The 15,607-nt window shown below is 32.6% G+C and overlaps 1 protein-coding gene across 7 annotated transcripts in view; it reads right to left on the reverse strand.

The window, feature by feature from the left end:
* Positions 1-15,607, reverse strand: part of Relch (RAB11 binding and LisH domain, coiled-coil and HEAT repeat containing) — a 94,467-nt gene that overhangs the window by 28,182 nt on the left and 50,678 nt on the right. For 5 of the 7 annotated variants that reach the window (XR_012447008.1, XM_074069684.1, XM_020162414.2 and 2 more), the window contains 8 exons: positions 14,602-14,673; positions 10,377-10,517; positions 9,830-9,994; positions 7,755-7,902; positions 4,050-4,206; positions 3,319-3,442; positions 1,150-1,198; positions 285-364 (listed from right to left, as the gene is read on the reverse strand). Coding sequence is in view for 6 of the 7 variants with exons in the window: in XM_074069684.1 (XP_073925785.1) it covers positions 285-364; positions 1,150-1,198; positions 3,319-3,442; positions 4,050-4,206; positions 7,755-7,902; positions 9,830-9,994; positions 10,377-10,517; positions 14,602-14,673 (936 nt within the window). In the remaining variant the exon portion in view is untranslated. The remainder of the gene's footprint in view (positions 1-284; positions 365-1,149; positions 1,199-3,318; positions 3,443-4,049; positions 4,207-7,754; positions 7,903-9,829; positions 9,995-10,376; positions 10,518-14,601; positions 14,674-15,607) is intronic. The other 2 variants (XM_020162399.2, XM_074069683.1) reach the window with 2 other exon arrangements.

Genomic DNA, 15,607 nt, shown 5'->3' on the forward strand with positions numbered 1-15,607 from the left:
ATGTTCCCTATTATAAATTATTTCCTGAATAAGTACATAAATTTTGTTTCTCTTTTTGGGTAACATTTTTTATTATAACTGTTCTCATACTAGGAAAACTAATATTCAGGGGCTGGGGTTATAGTGCTTATGTATGTGGAGCACTTGCCTAAGCAAGCCAGAGGCTCTGGATTGATCCTCAGAACTGGGGGGCGGGGGGTGGGGGGAAGAACAGAGTACAGAGTACTAGGTATTTTTCTAAATAGAAGGTCACTTTTATTGGCTAATAAGAATTTTTCCCTTACCTGAATGTAACACGTAAGGACTCCTGTTGCATAAATGGGAACTGTAGCTTTAGTGAGGACCCCATTTCCTGCTGAGGAATCTAAAATTATTAAAATATTTTTGAAAGTCTGAGCATGTTTTAAGTGTAAAGAAAAAAGTCAATATATAATTATACTTAAAATTCACCTATTTATAAGGTTATATATATTTTCATTATTTTGGAAAACACATCTATAAGTTTTTGTTAAAATACAGCTTATTGCTTCTTGAAGGTCATTAGCACAAACATTTGATAGGTGGGAAAGAAATTTAATAACCAAATGAAGTGTTACACTCCTATTTCCATAATCAAAAATTACAATCTTCTCTAACCATCTCCCAAATGCCCATATAGCCAGCTCTTCCCAAATTTTTATGCTTTGAATTAGTAGTATTTCTAAAGTGTAAAGGAACTCAGCTAAAAATGGATGCCTACAAATATATTATTTCACTTGCTTCCAGATATGAGATTCTACTTAGTTTTCAGTATTAGCTTAATTCCAGAGCCCCTACTGCATATGCAATAATTTCAGCCAGACAGGGCCTTGATAATTTTCATGCAAAAGGAGGATAATTTTCATGGAAAAGGAGGATTCAGGCTAAGTAAAACAGGGAGAGAGGGAGAAGCATCTAACCATTATCTGTGTGTCCTGTGACTATTCTATAAGAAGAGACTTTCTTTTATAGCATTTTTAGACAATTTCACGGAAAAGTTCCATATATCACAATGAAGGGATACAAATTTTTGTTTTCAATTTTACTTATATAATTTACATATACTGAACATGGAATTTTTGTGAAAAATGAGATTCAATTGTTTTCAAAAGTAACAATGAACAAACTTACCAATGTTTTCTTCAGACAGTCTTAAAATCTCCTGGAACTGAGGTTTTACCTGAGCAACCAAAAGAAAAGTTCCAAAAATTCTTAAGTTCAATTGATTAATTAATGATTAAATATTTACTAGTGCTATTATTAATCTATTTATTTTGCTTTATAGACTATTGAAATGGTCAGAAACATATCAGAGGGTGGGATAAAAGAAGAGTTAAGCTATAGAAAAATAACACCTTTTTTTTTTTTTTGGTGGGACTGGGGCTTGAACTCAGGACTTTGCACTTGCAAAAGCAAGTGCTCTACCACTTAAGCCACACACCCAATCCACTTTGCTCTGGTTATCTGAAAATGTGGGTGTCATGAGCTATTTGCCTGGGTTGGCTATGAATAGAGATCCTCCTGATCTCAGTCTCCCAAGTAACTAGGATTATAGGTATGAGCCACTGGAGCCTGGCTGAAAATAACACCCTTAAAGATAAAAATCAGCTCAGGTCAACAAGTGTTTTCTGAATGGCCTTTGGTCTTTCCTTAAGTTAAATAGTTTCCAAGATGACTTTAAATGCTTAAAATTGCTGCCTCCTAAAAACTGAGCTTGGTAATAAAATGGTTATTTCGGTAGGTATTATGTGATTAGAATTATTAACAAAAAGCATTTGGTTGTACTTAAAAGGAGTGAAAGGAAATTCCACTCATTTAGGGTCTTTACAGCTAACACATTCATCATGTTATCTATATATTTCAAGTTAGAGCAAGTGCTTATTTCAATAAAAAAAAATCATTAGTGTTATCACAGATTTCAGACCACTCAAGACAATCACTTAGTGTGATGTGCTCAAGTGACTCCCAACTTGCTTTACTTAAAAACATAATAGGTACTTTGGGACATGTTGAAAAAATTTTGCCAAAGCTGATAACAGCAAAAGCAAAGTATATTTATTTACCAATTAAATGCTAGTGAAAAGTGTAAACTGATTGAAAAGTGTAAACTGATTTTGCATTTCCTACATTAATATCAAGATCTAGTTTTTGCTTTCTTATCAGTAGGTCAGGCATATTAATTTACATGTTGAACTTCAACTGAGAGGAAAAAACACAGTTAAAACAGTAATCTGCTAAATCACAGAACCAGAGACAGTAAACCAACTTCACTTTATTTCCTTTTCATTTGCCTTCCTTTCCTTCCCTTTTTTCTTCCCTCTTTCTTTTGGTTTTTTAAACTGGCTTCATACAGGCAATCCTCCTGCCCAGCTTCTCAAATGCTGGGATTATAGGCATGCATCACCAGGCCAGCCAACTTCCTCATGTCACATAAGACTAAACCAGATTATGTATTTATTGAAGGTCATAAATGTTACTCAGCACTTAATTAGGTTCATAGCCAAGGTCTCCTGAATTTTTGGAGTTCCTTATGTCACTTTTTTTGTTTGCTTTAAATAATACAGATTTAATAGTAAAGAGATGTACTAAATTAAGTGTAATATTTACAGTGATTACCTTTTAAATGTCTTTAATTAACATTTGATTACAACAACTATATTTTAAAATATTTTTATTAGCAGCCTTAAGCAACTAGCTAAACAATATGCTATGTGGACAAATGGACTAACAGGATTGAAGAAGAAGTTGGGATCTAAGGATGTTCCATTTTAATGCCTAAAACTGCAAAATAACCTATGGAGGCCAATATGACAAATACTTTTGGTGATAATTAAAACAAGTATTTATCTCAAGGGCCCATGCTATTTCTGAATTGGTATCTTTGCAGCAAATTCTAGAAGTGCTATGGTTCCAAAATCACCTCAGGTTTTTACTAAACTCTGATGATCAAACGGCTGCTTCCATAGCCTGTGGTGGATGATAAAGCACCAGACGTAGATGCAAAGGACTGGTGGAGCTCCCCAGCTGATACTTCCTGTGCTCAAAACCTCTATATATCTGCAGTGAGTAAATCTCATATCCAAATCTAGATACAAACTGGATTTAGGCTAAGCTATCTTCTTCAAATCAATAAAGATAAGAATGCTATGAACCAGAATTTTCTTTAACTATCAAAGTATTGTATTAAAAGAAATTAGGAATAAAGAGAGGGCTCAGGCTTTAATTTACTGTGTATTAACATTAAAATAATACATTTCTATGTCTCTTGTAAATAAGAAAACACAGAATACAAGTTTTTACCTTAGTGTTTGTAAAAATTTTGCCAAATGTCCGGCAAAGGCGCCAGAAAAATCTGGAGAATTCATGGACACAGGCAGTTGAAGTAACATTAATTTTGCCAACTATCTCTATAAGTTGTGGTAACCTGAATATGAAAGGAAAGAAAAATAGGCAGGGGACACATATAAATTACTGTTTCCTTGCCAACATCTAGTACAATGCAAATCCAATAAATATTTTGTTCTTTGAAAGCAAAATGTTATTTGGATCCCAGGTTTTAAGATTATATTCTAACATACAAATTTCTTAAGATAAATTTTAAGTGCTTGCCATAAAATGTATAAAGCTTAATGGTAGAGTTCTGAGTATGGGGTTAATGAGATTCAAATTTGTAGACCTGATGCTTCAAACATCAGCTAGGCTAACATGGCATACATTTTAGCCTCAAAAATGAGAAGCCTGTGTGTAGTTTAAAATCCAATACCACTACTGGACACATAGTGGACCAGCAGACTGGTTCTTTTGACCACGTCATAGATTGGTAATTACATATTCAGTGGTGTGAGTCACCTCTTCCAATGAAGTTTACCATTGATGATACCAAGTTATATATACAAAAAAACAAAACAAAACAAAAAAACCTTAAAATACATTTTACAAACTTTGTCCAAAGTTTCAAGGCTAAGTATGAGCTATTTTCCATTGAACTGATTTAGATGTATCCAATAAATGTAGAGTGGTAACTAACTTACAATTGATTGACAACCCATAGCAAACTCTCCCAGCCTGTGGTACCCTCGTGCTCCAGCTGGTAATCATAAAGTTGTAGCAGCACAGCCAATTGCTCACGACTTCCAATAATAGTAGACACATCTTGAAGAGGTGACATAGGCCGAGGGAATCTAGTTACTATAAATAATAGAAGCAGAAAATAACAGTTTGGGAATTTAGCTAGTCTTTCAAGAGGAAAATAAGGTACTTTCTTTGATATTTAATTGGCTTATAACAAACTTGGAATATAAGTGAAACACATTGTCATTAGAAAAATGAAATCAATTCTTGTCACATGTGAACAAATACAACAAATCTCAAAAGTTAAGGAGATTTTTATACAACTATGTAGTTAATAAATGAATACTGAAAGTTTGCTAATGAAAAACTTCATTTAAGTTAAGTTAAACTGGTCCAAAGATAAGGCTCAGGCAAAACATGGATTTGAGTATGGCTTAAAAAATGAAAACATTTGTAATTCCATCATACTTTTTATGTCAATGAAATAACTAATAAAAAGAGAATGACAAAATACATTAATGCTTGAATTGAACAAATTTTTTAATACATCATTCCCAACGTTAAATGCTTTATTAAATTGTTTTCATAGTTTGGGAAACAGTATGTTAGTATAAAGTATTAAAGTAAGATAATGCACAGTATTACTACAGATATTATAACCAAGATCTGATACTGAAAGTGTCAAAGGAAAACTAAACAGACTTACTTTTAAAACTATGTAAACAGAACACAAATAGATATACTTATAAATATATACTAGTATATTTAAAAAGCCTAACAATATAAAAAGAATTTATAAACTCATAGACAGCAAATAGATTCCAGATTATTCAAGAATGCTTCTTAGATAGCTATTAAGTGAATAATGCAAGTCAACAGATCATTAACTGTATGTAGCTCACAAACTTTTAATGGAGGTAACTCCTCTATAGGGGCCAGCACTCTAAAAAGACACATACGGATGCAGCATTTTCTTAAAACATATTCAATGGTAATTATCAGACTTTAGAAAATTTGAAATAGCATTGATTTTAAAAAAAATGCTTCAAGATAATATTAAGATGTTATTGTATTCTTAAGCTATACCAGTATTTATTAATATATTAATGGTTATCTTTGCTACTTGAACTCTCCTATTTGCTATTATAATATACAAAGACAGAAAGAAAGAAATTTGGATAATACAGTATCTCTTGCTATCTAAAGTTTCTGCTTGAATTCTCACAACTTCAATCCAGAAATCAAATAAATTTGGATGATGAGGAATTTTTATATTTACTATTTCTATTTCTATGTCATGTCAAAGCATAATCTGATATAATCTCAGATAGGTTCTATTATATTAGTCTCGATCTGCTACACTATGATGGAAGGAATATCACTCTCAATGAATAATTAGAAAATAATGGAACAGATGTGTTGAGATTTAGGCAATTATGTAGGTAACTCAGTAATCATAGAAAAGGAATTAGAATGGTCCAGGAGCCTCAAAGCATTGTAGTATTTAGCTATGATTTAAAAAAAAAAAACAAAATGAATATCTAATATGCAATAATATAGAAATGTTCCCGGGATGCCAATTTAATATGCTGGCAAATTCAATACAATGCTCATTGGCATTTTATTGCCAATGAAAAATTACATTCATTCTGCAAAATAATAACTGCTATCAATCTTTGATGTACTCCCCCCCACCAGAATGTAAGCTCTACAATGGCAGAGAATGTTCTCTTATTCATAAGTGTATTCCAAGTGTTTAAAACAGTACCTGACATAGATATTGGTTAATGTCATGAAATAAATTGGTTAAAAAAATTGTGTGGGTTATCATTATTTATAAACACATAAATCTTCATTTATAAGAAATTATATCCCAAATTTTAACATATATGAATATATGGAGACACATAAACATTGATATGCAGATATCCATATAAATATAAGTACATTTTAATTTAAATAAGGGTATAATAATACTAACATATATAAAGACTGTTAGAAGACAACAATTTAAATTAAGTCAACAAGAATCAAAAACAAAGATTATTTTTGGTATGAGGAAGACAATCACAAGAAGCATCACATAAACATTAGAAAGAGTGTATGTTTGGAACAGTCAAGAAATTGTTTTGAAACATTTATATCGCATCTTCAAACTGCTTGGCAACAGTTGACATTCAAGGATTATCTGTTAAATGAAGAAATGACAAGTACTGCAAGTTGAAATGGATTCTTCCCACCCCTCCAAAGTCTTAGGTTTGGAAATAGGGTTGCAACAGATGTGTTTAGATAAGGTGAGGCCATACTGGATTGAGTAGGGTAGACCCCTTATCCAGTATGACCAATGTCCTCATCCAAAGGACACAGAAACAGGCATCCAGACAGTGTCATGTGAAGATAAAGGCAGAGGAGAGGTGATGTGTGCTCAGCCAAGTAACAGTAAACAATGCCAGAGGCATGCAACAGGTTTTCCTTCACAGCTGTCAGAAGGAACTATCCTGCCAACACCTGATCTCAGACTTCTAGCCTTTGGAGTTGTGAGATAATACATTTTTGTTGTTTGGGTCACTTAATATGTGGTACTTTGTTAAGACAGCTGTAACAAACTAATACAGCCAAGTAGAAAGAGGAAGAGAAGGAATTAGAGACAGGAAAATCTCTAGGTAGGAAGTGCTTTAATGAATGAAGTAGTAGAATAAGAAGGGGCCAGCTGTGAGTGCTTTATGAAGTCTTATCCTCAAAGTCTTTATCTTATGAAGACTGAATTTTTATCATCAATACGATAATTTAAAAATATTAAACTAACCCCACGTCACCCATTCTCAATTTTCCACATAAATCTGACATTTAAATAGTATACATTATTTTTATCCTATGGCTTTATGTCTCTTGAACACATGGTTTCATATCCCCATGATTATAGGTAGCCCACATTTTACTTTACATGAAAATTCTAATTCTAAAAAACTGTTAATATTCCCAACATAACATCACAACCTGAAAAAAATTATAAAGGTATCTCCTATAGAGCAGTAACTTGTTTCCAGCCATTTATCCTGGAGCCTAGGGGCAGTAGGGCTGTCAATCACCTGCCACATAGCAAATGTCACTTACTGGCTACCTGGAGAGTCAGATAAGAAAACAGAGGCCTCTGCTGTTGATTTCATATATTTCTAAAAATAAGTCACATATATTTTATGGAAAAAGAGAAATTCTGCCACATATGTTTATATTTCTTTCTAGAAGGACATAGCAGGAAAAATTATTTTTACCTTACCCTATTCAAAATAAAATTAAAAAGCTAGGAAAGAAAAAAAATGTAAAGAAAGTGAAAATGACAAGCTACATACACTAGCACTAGTCATTAGTTAAGTGAATCTTTTCATTGATTAAGATCTATTCACAGAAGGCAACATTTATTCCAGCTCCTAATGAAGGCTATAAAATGGTAAGATGATAGGATAAAAATGGAAAGTATAAATAATACCATGAGGCTTATCCATAAAGACGAAGCCATATAGTGCATTTTTGCTAGTCTACACATGTAATACAGTCTAGTAATTATGTGTCATTCAGTGACTTTTAGAATTTTAAGTGAAAACAATTCTTTGGGAAGATAAGGTGCTAATATTCTACAACTTCCTTGCAGTATTTACATTCAGTACCTTCTATCTGTGGCACTTCACCATGAAGCTTGGCTTTGCTGGAGAAAGGTGCATTCTGTAGCACTAATGCAAAGAGAGATGGGATCAAGGACTGCAAAGCAGAAAGATACATGTGGAGCTTATGTTCATCCAGCCCGTGTTCTCCTTCCTGAAACATAAGAAAGTGGAAGCTAATTTTAGTCTTTGAAATTACATTGCGAATTGGATTTGTGATGCTTTTCCTTTCTATGGCAAATAAAGCATTTACAGACTTGTATGTTGGACTCAAGACACAATCCTTAGTGGAGATATCCATTCAAAATGAGAAAAAGCAATAAGGGATTATAGACGTAATAGAATTTTTTATATGGAAAATTTTAGGGCAGTCATTTCCAATGTTTGGTTCTCTTCTTCTTCAAGACTGTCATATCTTTTGAAATTTTGTAAGTCAGGGTACAGAAATTAAAGTGTGCCATAAGAATCATGTTAACAGCTCAACTACTAACCCAGAAGCAACACTTGCTATTTCTTCTCTCCTACTTCCTAGCTTCTTTTATAGATTTGTTGACATCTGTATTTCCAAGTACTGACAGCACTTTAAAATAATTTCATACATAAATAAAATGTAGAAGAAACATCAAAAATAAATGAAAGATGACAGAAAAGAAAAAGAATAAAAAGATCACTATAATACTCAGAAATCAAGTGACAAACAAGAGTTGGCAATGAAAGCATTTATTGCTGGTCAAATCTGTGTGAAATATCATTACTATAGTAGGAAAAAACTATGCCAGAAATACCAGAGATAGAAAGTACTGTCAAGTTCTAAATTAGTAAGTTTCTTCATGGCAAAATCAGTATCTAGACTGAATACTGCAGACATTTTTAGTAGCAATGTGGGATTAATCAGGTTAATACATGGCACAAAAAACCTAGGCATGGGTAATTTTCAGAAAGAATGCAAATACTTTAAAAAGTACTTAAAAGGGGTTGGGGATTTAGCTCAGTGGAAGAGCGCTTGCCTGGCAAGTGTAAGGCCCTGAGTTCGGTCCCCAGCACCGAAAAAAAAAAAAAAAAAAGGAAAAAATAGAAAAAAAAAATAAAAAGTACTTAAAAATGTTGGGTGCAGTGACTCAAGTCTATAAGCCTAGCTGCTCAGGAAGTGGAGATCAGGAGGATCACAGGTGGAGACCAGCCCAGGCAAAAAGTTCTTAAGATTCCATTTCAGCAAATAAAAAGAACAGGGTACTTCAGACTAGTTGTCTATGTTAATATTGTTTTTTTTTTAAATACCCATTTTTAAATTTATAGAAAGAACAGACCAATTGTAAATTAACTGAACACATATGGATACTTATGAGGCAATATACAGAATAATTACAATGCTTTATTGCAAAAGTCTTATAGGTCCTTCAAAATTTCAAGGCAGAAGGGAGGGAGTTTGAAGTCAGAGACCAGTATCAGATCCTGGTTCTGCCATGTGACAGTTGTGGGACCCTGGCATGCTACTTAAACACTAAGTCCAGTTTCCATATAAAACACAATATAACTCAGAGTTCTGAGAATGAAATCAGATTTTTATAGCCAAAGTATCTACCTTAACAGCACATAATAGACATTCAAGAAATGTCAGTTTCTCTTCTAGTCTCTAAAAGAACTTTTAGAACAAAAGTTTCCTTAGCTTTTCTTCAATTCTTTTACTTGAGTAGAATGAAAAGTTATTTTAAAAAGTTTGCAATAGAATAAGCACAGTTAAAGTAATTTTGACAAAACAGAAATTACCTATAGAGACTCAGATTTTAGTTATCTCTGCATTCTGGACCAAGAACTGATGATTTATGAAAAACAGTTACGTCTAGAGAGGGTCAAGAAGAGCTAGCTTTCAGAATAATGTTTCAGTTATTTGAACAAAGGTGCAATTTCAGCTAACAAATGTAGATCATATTCTTTCTCTTCTAGCTTTAGCAGAACATCCTCAACTCTCTCTTGGTTCCATTAAAGAAGAATGTTTTAACTGGCAATGTTTTACAATATTCAGCTAAGTGGTACTTAGCTCCCACTATTGCCTCTTTAAATTATGTAAAAGAAGAACTTACCCTGAGAAGCTTTTCAATCTTGTTCAGTAGTGTAGGTATAAGATGAGACTGTAAATTTCCAAGTTCAGTAGTCCAGGCAGCATAGGCTGGTAAAAATACTTGATGTGTTGCACTAACTACTCTTTCTGAGGGGTCACCCAAAGCTGATAACAATAATTCAAAACCCTGTAAAAGAGAAGCAGCAAATGGAGATTGGTAAAGGAGTAAACTTTCTAAAAAAATTTAATAAAAACCAGTAATCATACATTTCAAGAAATTTAGAAAATATTTTAAGACAGAAGGCCATCCATAATCCTACCCTTCCCATTTTCTTAAATGTCATGTATCACTGATGAGCAAATCAAAGAGAAGGGTTGAAGAACATGGAGTACTTATTGCAGAGTCCTGACAGAGCTGCAAGATTAAAACCAGACAACCATCCAGGTGGAACAGTTGATACACCTGTCATGCCTACTACAGATTATGAAGTATCTGAACAGAGATTTGGAATTTTATATTATTTGGGATTTTATAATGGGGTGAAATAGGTTCAGTCTGTAAAACATACCTGTTGATATTTGTCAGGATCATCAATGTATCCCATAATGATACCGAGGCTTTTGATCACAGCTTCTCTTACCAAATCTGCTTTATCTTCCATTAACATCTGTTGCAACATTGAGAGAACCAAGGAGCTACGGATTTCTTTCTGAAAATAACCAACATGTTTTTACTATTTATTTATACTAAAGCACAAATGTGTAAAACTGTAAGACCCTCTTGTGTTCAAAATTTGAATGAAACAGACACAAATATTTTTGCTGTATTTGCTTCAAATCTTTATTTTTTAAAAACATAAAACATTTCAGATACATCCAAAACATCACTCTCCCCAGCTCCCCCTTTCCACCTCACTCTCACTAGCTGGTGGTAACAATATCAAACCTGAATTTGTTATTAATCATTTCACAGCATGTTTTTATATCTTTACTAAAAAATATAAAAATCCTCAAATCCTTACAGTGCACACTCAGGCATGTCTGGTAAATCAAAAAAAGTCAATACTCAGCTAAAACTGGACAATAACTCTCCTATCACTATCTGTTCAGTCAGAAGAGTGCTGAGTTATAACAGGAAGGACTTATTCTGGCAAACAAAACATTTGCCTAGAGAGGATGAGGAAACATCATAAAATATTGCAAATCCTTTTTTTTTTGAAGAAGTTAGAAAACAAATTTCAACAGAATAATAAAATGAGTAAACTTCAAAAGAGCTTTTTTGTTGTTGTTCTTAAACTTACTGTGACATTTTTTTTTTTTTGGCTTATGTATTCATATGTACATACATTATTTGGGCCATCTCTCCCAAATGCATCCTAAAATGCATTGCTTTTTAAAAATATGGTAATATTTAATACAATGTCAATCATCACTGTGCCTTGATTTCAGTTTTGTTTTTATTGCTGGGAACCAAAACCAGAGTCCCATACATGCTAGACAAGCACACTAATCCCTGAGTCATATTCCAGAATCCAGACAAAATTGTTTCCAGTTATGTTAAAGAATCTTTCAGCTTAATTAAAGGCTGGTTAAAAAGTTATCAATATTCACATTTATGCCTGTCTATCCCTACTTTGTATTTGTTGCAATTTGACCAATTTATAAAATTCTGCAAACCTAAACTCATCTAGGTCCTTTTTACATATCATAGTTACAATAAAGTAAAAATAAACATATAGACTGTTTTCATAAATTTATAGCATGGTTTGGTATACACACCAAGGCTTGACAAGTTTTAAAGACCTGGTTTTTCTTTTTACTTTTTAGAAAGAAAAATAAATTTTAGCAAAATTTATAGATACTTTTAGGTTAAATGTGCCTTTGGGCACAGCCTATTTATTTACCTTTTAGGCTAAAAATTGTCATAAGAATGATTTGAAGGTCATATAAGATATTCGTCATTGGCACTAACACAAGGCAAGAAGTCAACTGTGGTGATTTGTTTCAGTGTGCTACAGGGACCTCCATAGGACAGGTCAGCAGGCATCACTCAATCAAACAGAAAATGCTGAAGTAGAGACTTTGCTGTTACAAGTTACAAGATCCATTGAGGATATATGTCTATTATTAACACTGCTTAGTATTCTACTAGAAGCAGAGTGGGACAGCTTACTTATCCTCTGAGACTAAGTGGTCCCCATCTTTGTCTTGGAACAAGAAATAACAGGAGGCTCAAACTCACTCATATGTACTCATCTATCTGATTTAACACACTAATAAGATACCAGTTTTCTATCAGCTAGGAAAACAACAAAAAAAATTCATCATACCCAGATCCTAGTGAAGATATGGGAAAACGAAAATGTTAATTTACTATTAGGAGAAGTATGAATGTTATTGTAATTGGGGGCAACAACTTATTTTTTATAAAACAAAAAATGCAAATGATGGAAGAAGATGTGGAGAGTAATATGAGAAATTAAAAAAATGCATAGTTAACCACATAAGAACCTGTTAATAATGTCTATATTCAGGCACTGCTACTGGGATATATACACTGTATGATTAACTTCGGATAACTTTTATAAAATATGAGCTGGTATATGCACAATCTTTTATTTTCTGTAAGTATTAACCGAAGGCTATTAACAGTGGACAACCTAGGAAGGAAAGCCTTATTTATACTATTTTTTGGGTGGTTTTATTTAATTTATTTTTTTTTGACATCAGCTCTAGCTATGTTGCCCAGGTTGGCTTCAAACTTAAAATCCTCCTGCCCTGACCTCCCAAGTAGCTGGCATTACAGGCATGTACCAGCCCATCTGGCTTTGAACATTTATTTTTAACTAACTAAATATATTCTTACTGGGAGTGAGACTATAGACTATTCTTTATCTGCTTCTGAGTAAAAAAGAATCATAAATATTGCTTTTTAAAAAGACAATTATTTTACTATTGGTTTCTCATTCTTCACTAAAGAACATGAGGTTAAGAATAAATGCAACTAAGTGACTCATACACTATTATACAATTCCACTTTTTGTAGCCTTTTTAAAGAACAGACTTACAAAAAATGACTGTTTAAAGCATAGCAAACTTTCTGTTACAGGCCAGATAGTAAACACTTTTGGCTTTTGAGAACATAAAGATCTTTGTTGCAACTACTCAACTCTGCTGTTGTAGTGAAAGCAACAACAGACAGATACATAAGATAATGGCCATAACTGTGTTCTAATAAAACTTTATTTATAAAAACAGGCTGTGGTATTTGGTATGAAGGCAGTAGTATGTCAAGTATTTTAAGTAAAATAATTGTGATGCTCCTTTGTTTCCTTCTAAGTACTGGATCCATAGAAAGATTCTAGTAAGGGCATACTAGTTCAGTGGTTCTTCAATCTTTCTGGTGGCAGGAATCCCTTATTAAAAAATAATAAGCTTTTGTTTGGGTGGGTAATATTTATTGACAGTTATATTAAAAATTAAAACTCAGAAATTTAAAAATATTTACCAATTCCTTTAAAAATAATAAACCCTAAAATGTTAACATAAATATTTTTATAAAGATTATTATTTACAAAATAAAATTAGTAAACAAGGTATTGATTTTATATTTTTTTCCAAAATTTCTTTTATGTCTGATTTAAAACAGATGGTTACCTTATTTATTCTGAATTCCACAATACACTGTTTTAGTTGAAGTTTTAAACAAAAACATAATCTCACAGGAGAAATGTAATTAGGAGGAGCATTTTTAAACCCTTATTAGATAAAAAAAAAGATTATTAATAACAAACATTTAAAACTCAGATACTTCAATTCTACTGTTTCATTAGACTTTAAATACACCTATTTTAGCCCATGCATTGTTCATTTGGGATAAACTGGACATAAACTTATATACTTTCTTTAATACTGACATATTTAATTATATCATTTAAAAAAATCCACTGATTTTATCAGGAAAAACTTTTTAAGTTTTAAGAAGTTGCCAAGCTTATAGTGGCAGATACAAGTTTCCCAAACTTCTAGAACTCACTTAAAAGCTCTGATTTTATCATTGGTACCAAATGCTTTCAACTTGTTTTTCTTAAAACATGAAAATGAAAATATCTGCCATACACTCAAATCTGAATGACCTCAGCTTCGCTGTCAAGAAAAAAACTGGTATTTCAATGAAAAAAAAGCAACTAGTTTAAGCTTACAACTCAAATTAGCGTTTTTCCTGCAAACAGTATCACACTTCACTATGCAATCTGATATGAGTACTTTCTACTTAGTCTTACAGAATTATTAAGGTCAAAACTTAATAAAATTAGCATTTTTTCCTGATCAGCCAGCTCCTTTTTCAGTGAAACTGGCTTGTTCTGCGAATGTATGGCAGTGAAGAATACAAACATTTTTAGCACAATTAAAGACTACTGTCAATAAATGTTAATGCATGAGCACTTTTGTCCATTTTGACTTTCGTACCAACACTGCAAATGTCAAATTAGTGAAAAAGACAAAAACAAGTATGATGAAAACAGGTTTTACCTCCTAAGTTCTCTTTGAAATTATCTCAAGGAATCCCACACATTCCTCGGACACACTCTAAGAACTGCCAGTACAGTTTACCATTTATATTCATGCAGAATCAATGCTGATGTACTTATCTGTCTATAATGCAATATAGTGCTGGTGTGAGCCTTTCATTTTTTGAATCATTGCTTTCCTTATTAAGATATAATGGCTAAGAGAATTCTCTATTATTAAAAAAGAAAAAATAAAGTTTTCTGGAAAAAAGACAATTCTTACAGGAAGGTAAGGTGCCAATGCTCCACAGGATTCCGCCACAAGTAGTCGTCTTTCTGGGTATTTGTGATTAATCTAGAGTAAAAAAATAAATAAATCAAGCATAAACAACATACCCTCTTTTCTTCCAATAGAGAATTACTTTTCACCATAAATCCTGTTAAGAATGCAATAAAGCGTCTTCCGTTTTCACTTCTGGGAATCCCTGTGCAGCTATACCTGGATCAGGAATAAGGAAATCAAGGACAGCTTAAACATGAGGTCACAGGGATCATCTGTTAAAGAAAAAAGGAAAAAAACCAAATATGAAAATTTGGCAAGGTGTCTAGAGATATGTGTGCCTAAAACTAGGCTTTCCTTAGGATTTCAGGAGAAATCAGGACCTTTCCCGAGCAACATACTACATTAAAATGTTTAATTGAGAAAATGCAGCTTCTGAATTTTATAGATACGGTCAGATGTATACCAGTATTCTTTTAACCAAGGGGGTTATGAAATAAGTTAATCAAGGATTTAACCAGTTTGACTACAGCTATGATTTTCATTTTAAATTAAGAAGACTTCAATTCTTGTTTGCCTAAGGAAAATGATGGGGTTTTGCTATTGTGATAACTATACTGACTGAACCAAATAAAAATAATAATAAAAAAAATGACACATACTGGGTTTTGTTCCCATATGTCTTCTTCATAGAATATAAATCTTTCTTTGACTGGAAAAGTATATCTGTTCTCATATTCCCATGTGAAAAGGTGACATAATTCAATTATGTATTGGATGCCTAAAATTAAGAAAAGAAATTATACAGTAATCTACTGGGTAACACACTAGAGGTAGGTGGCTAGACAGATCCCTGACATCCATGTTTATTCAGGTTACAGAAAAGGAGGTGGTAAAGATGTTTATAAGTGACATCTTCGAATTAAAAAATTTAGTCCAGATACAGTTAACTCTAAAGCAGAATGGTCTGAATGTCAAAGTATGCTACAAATAGGTTTCATTTTGTTTT

This window comes from Castor canadensis, chromosome 4, assembly GCF_047511655.1.
Source record: "Castor canadensis chromosome 4, mCasCan1.hap1v2, whole genome shotgun sequence".
NCBI lineage: Eukaryota > Metazoa > Chordata > Mammalia > Rodentia > Castoridae > Castor > Castor canadensis.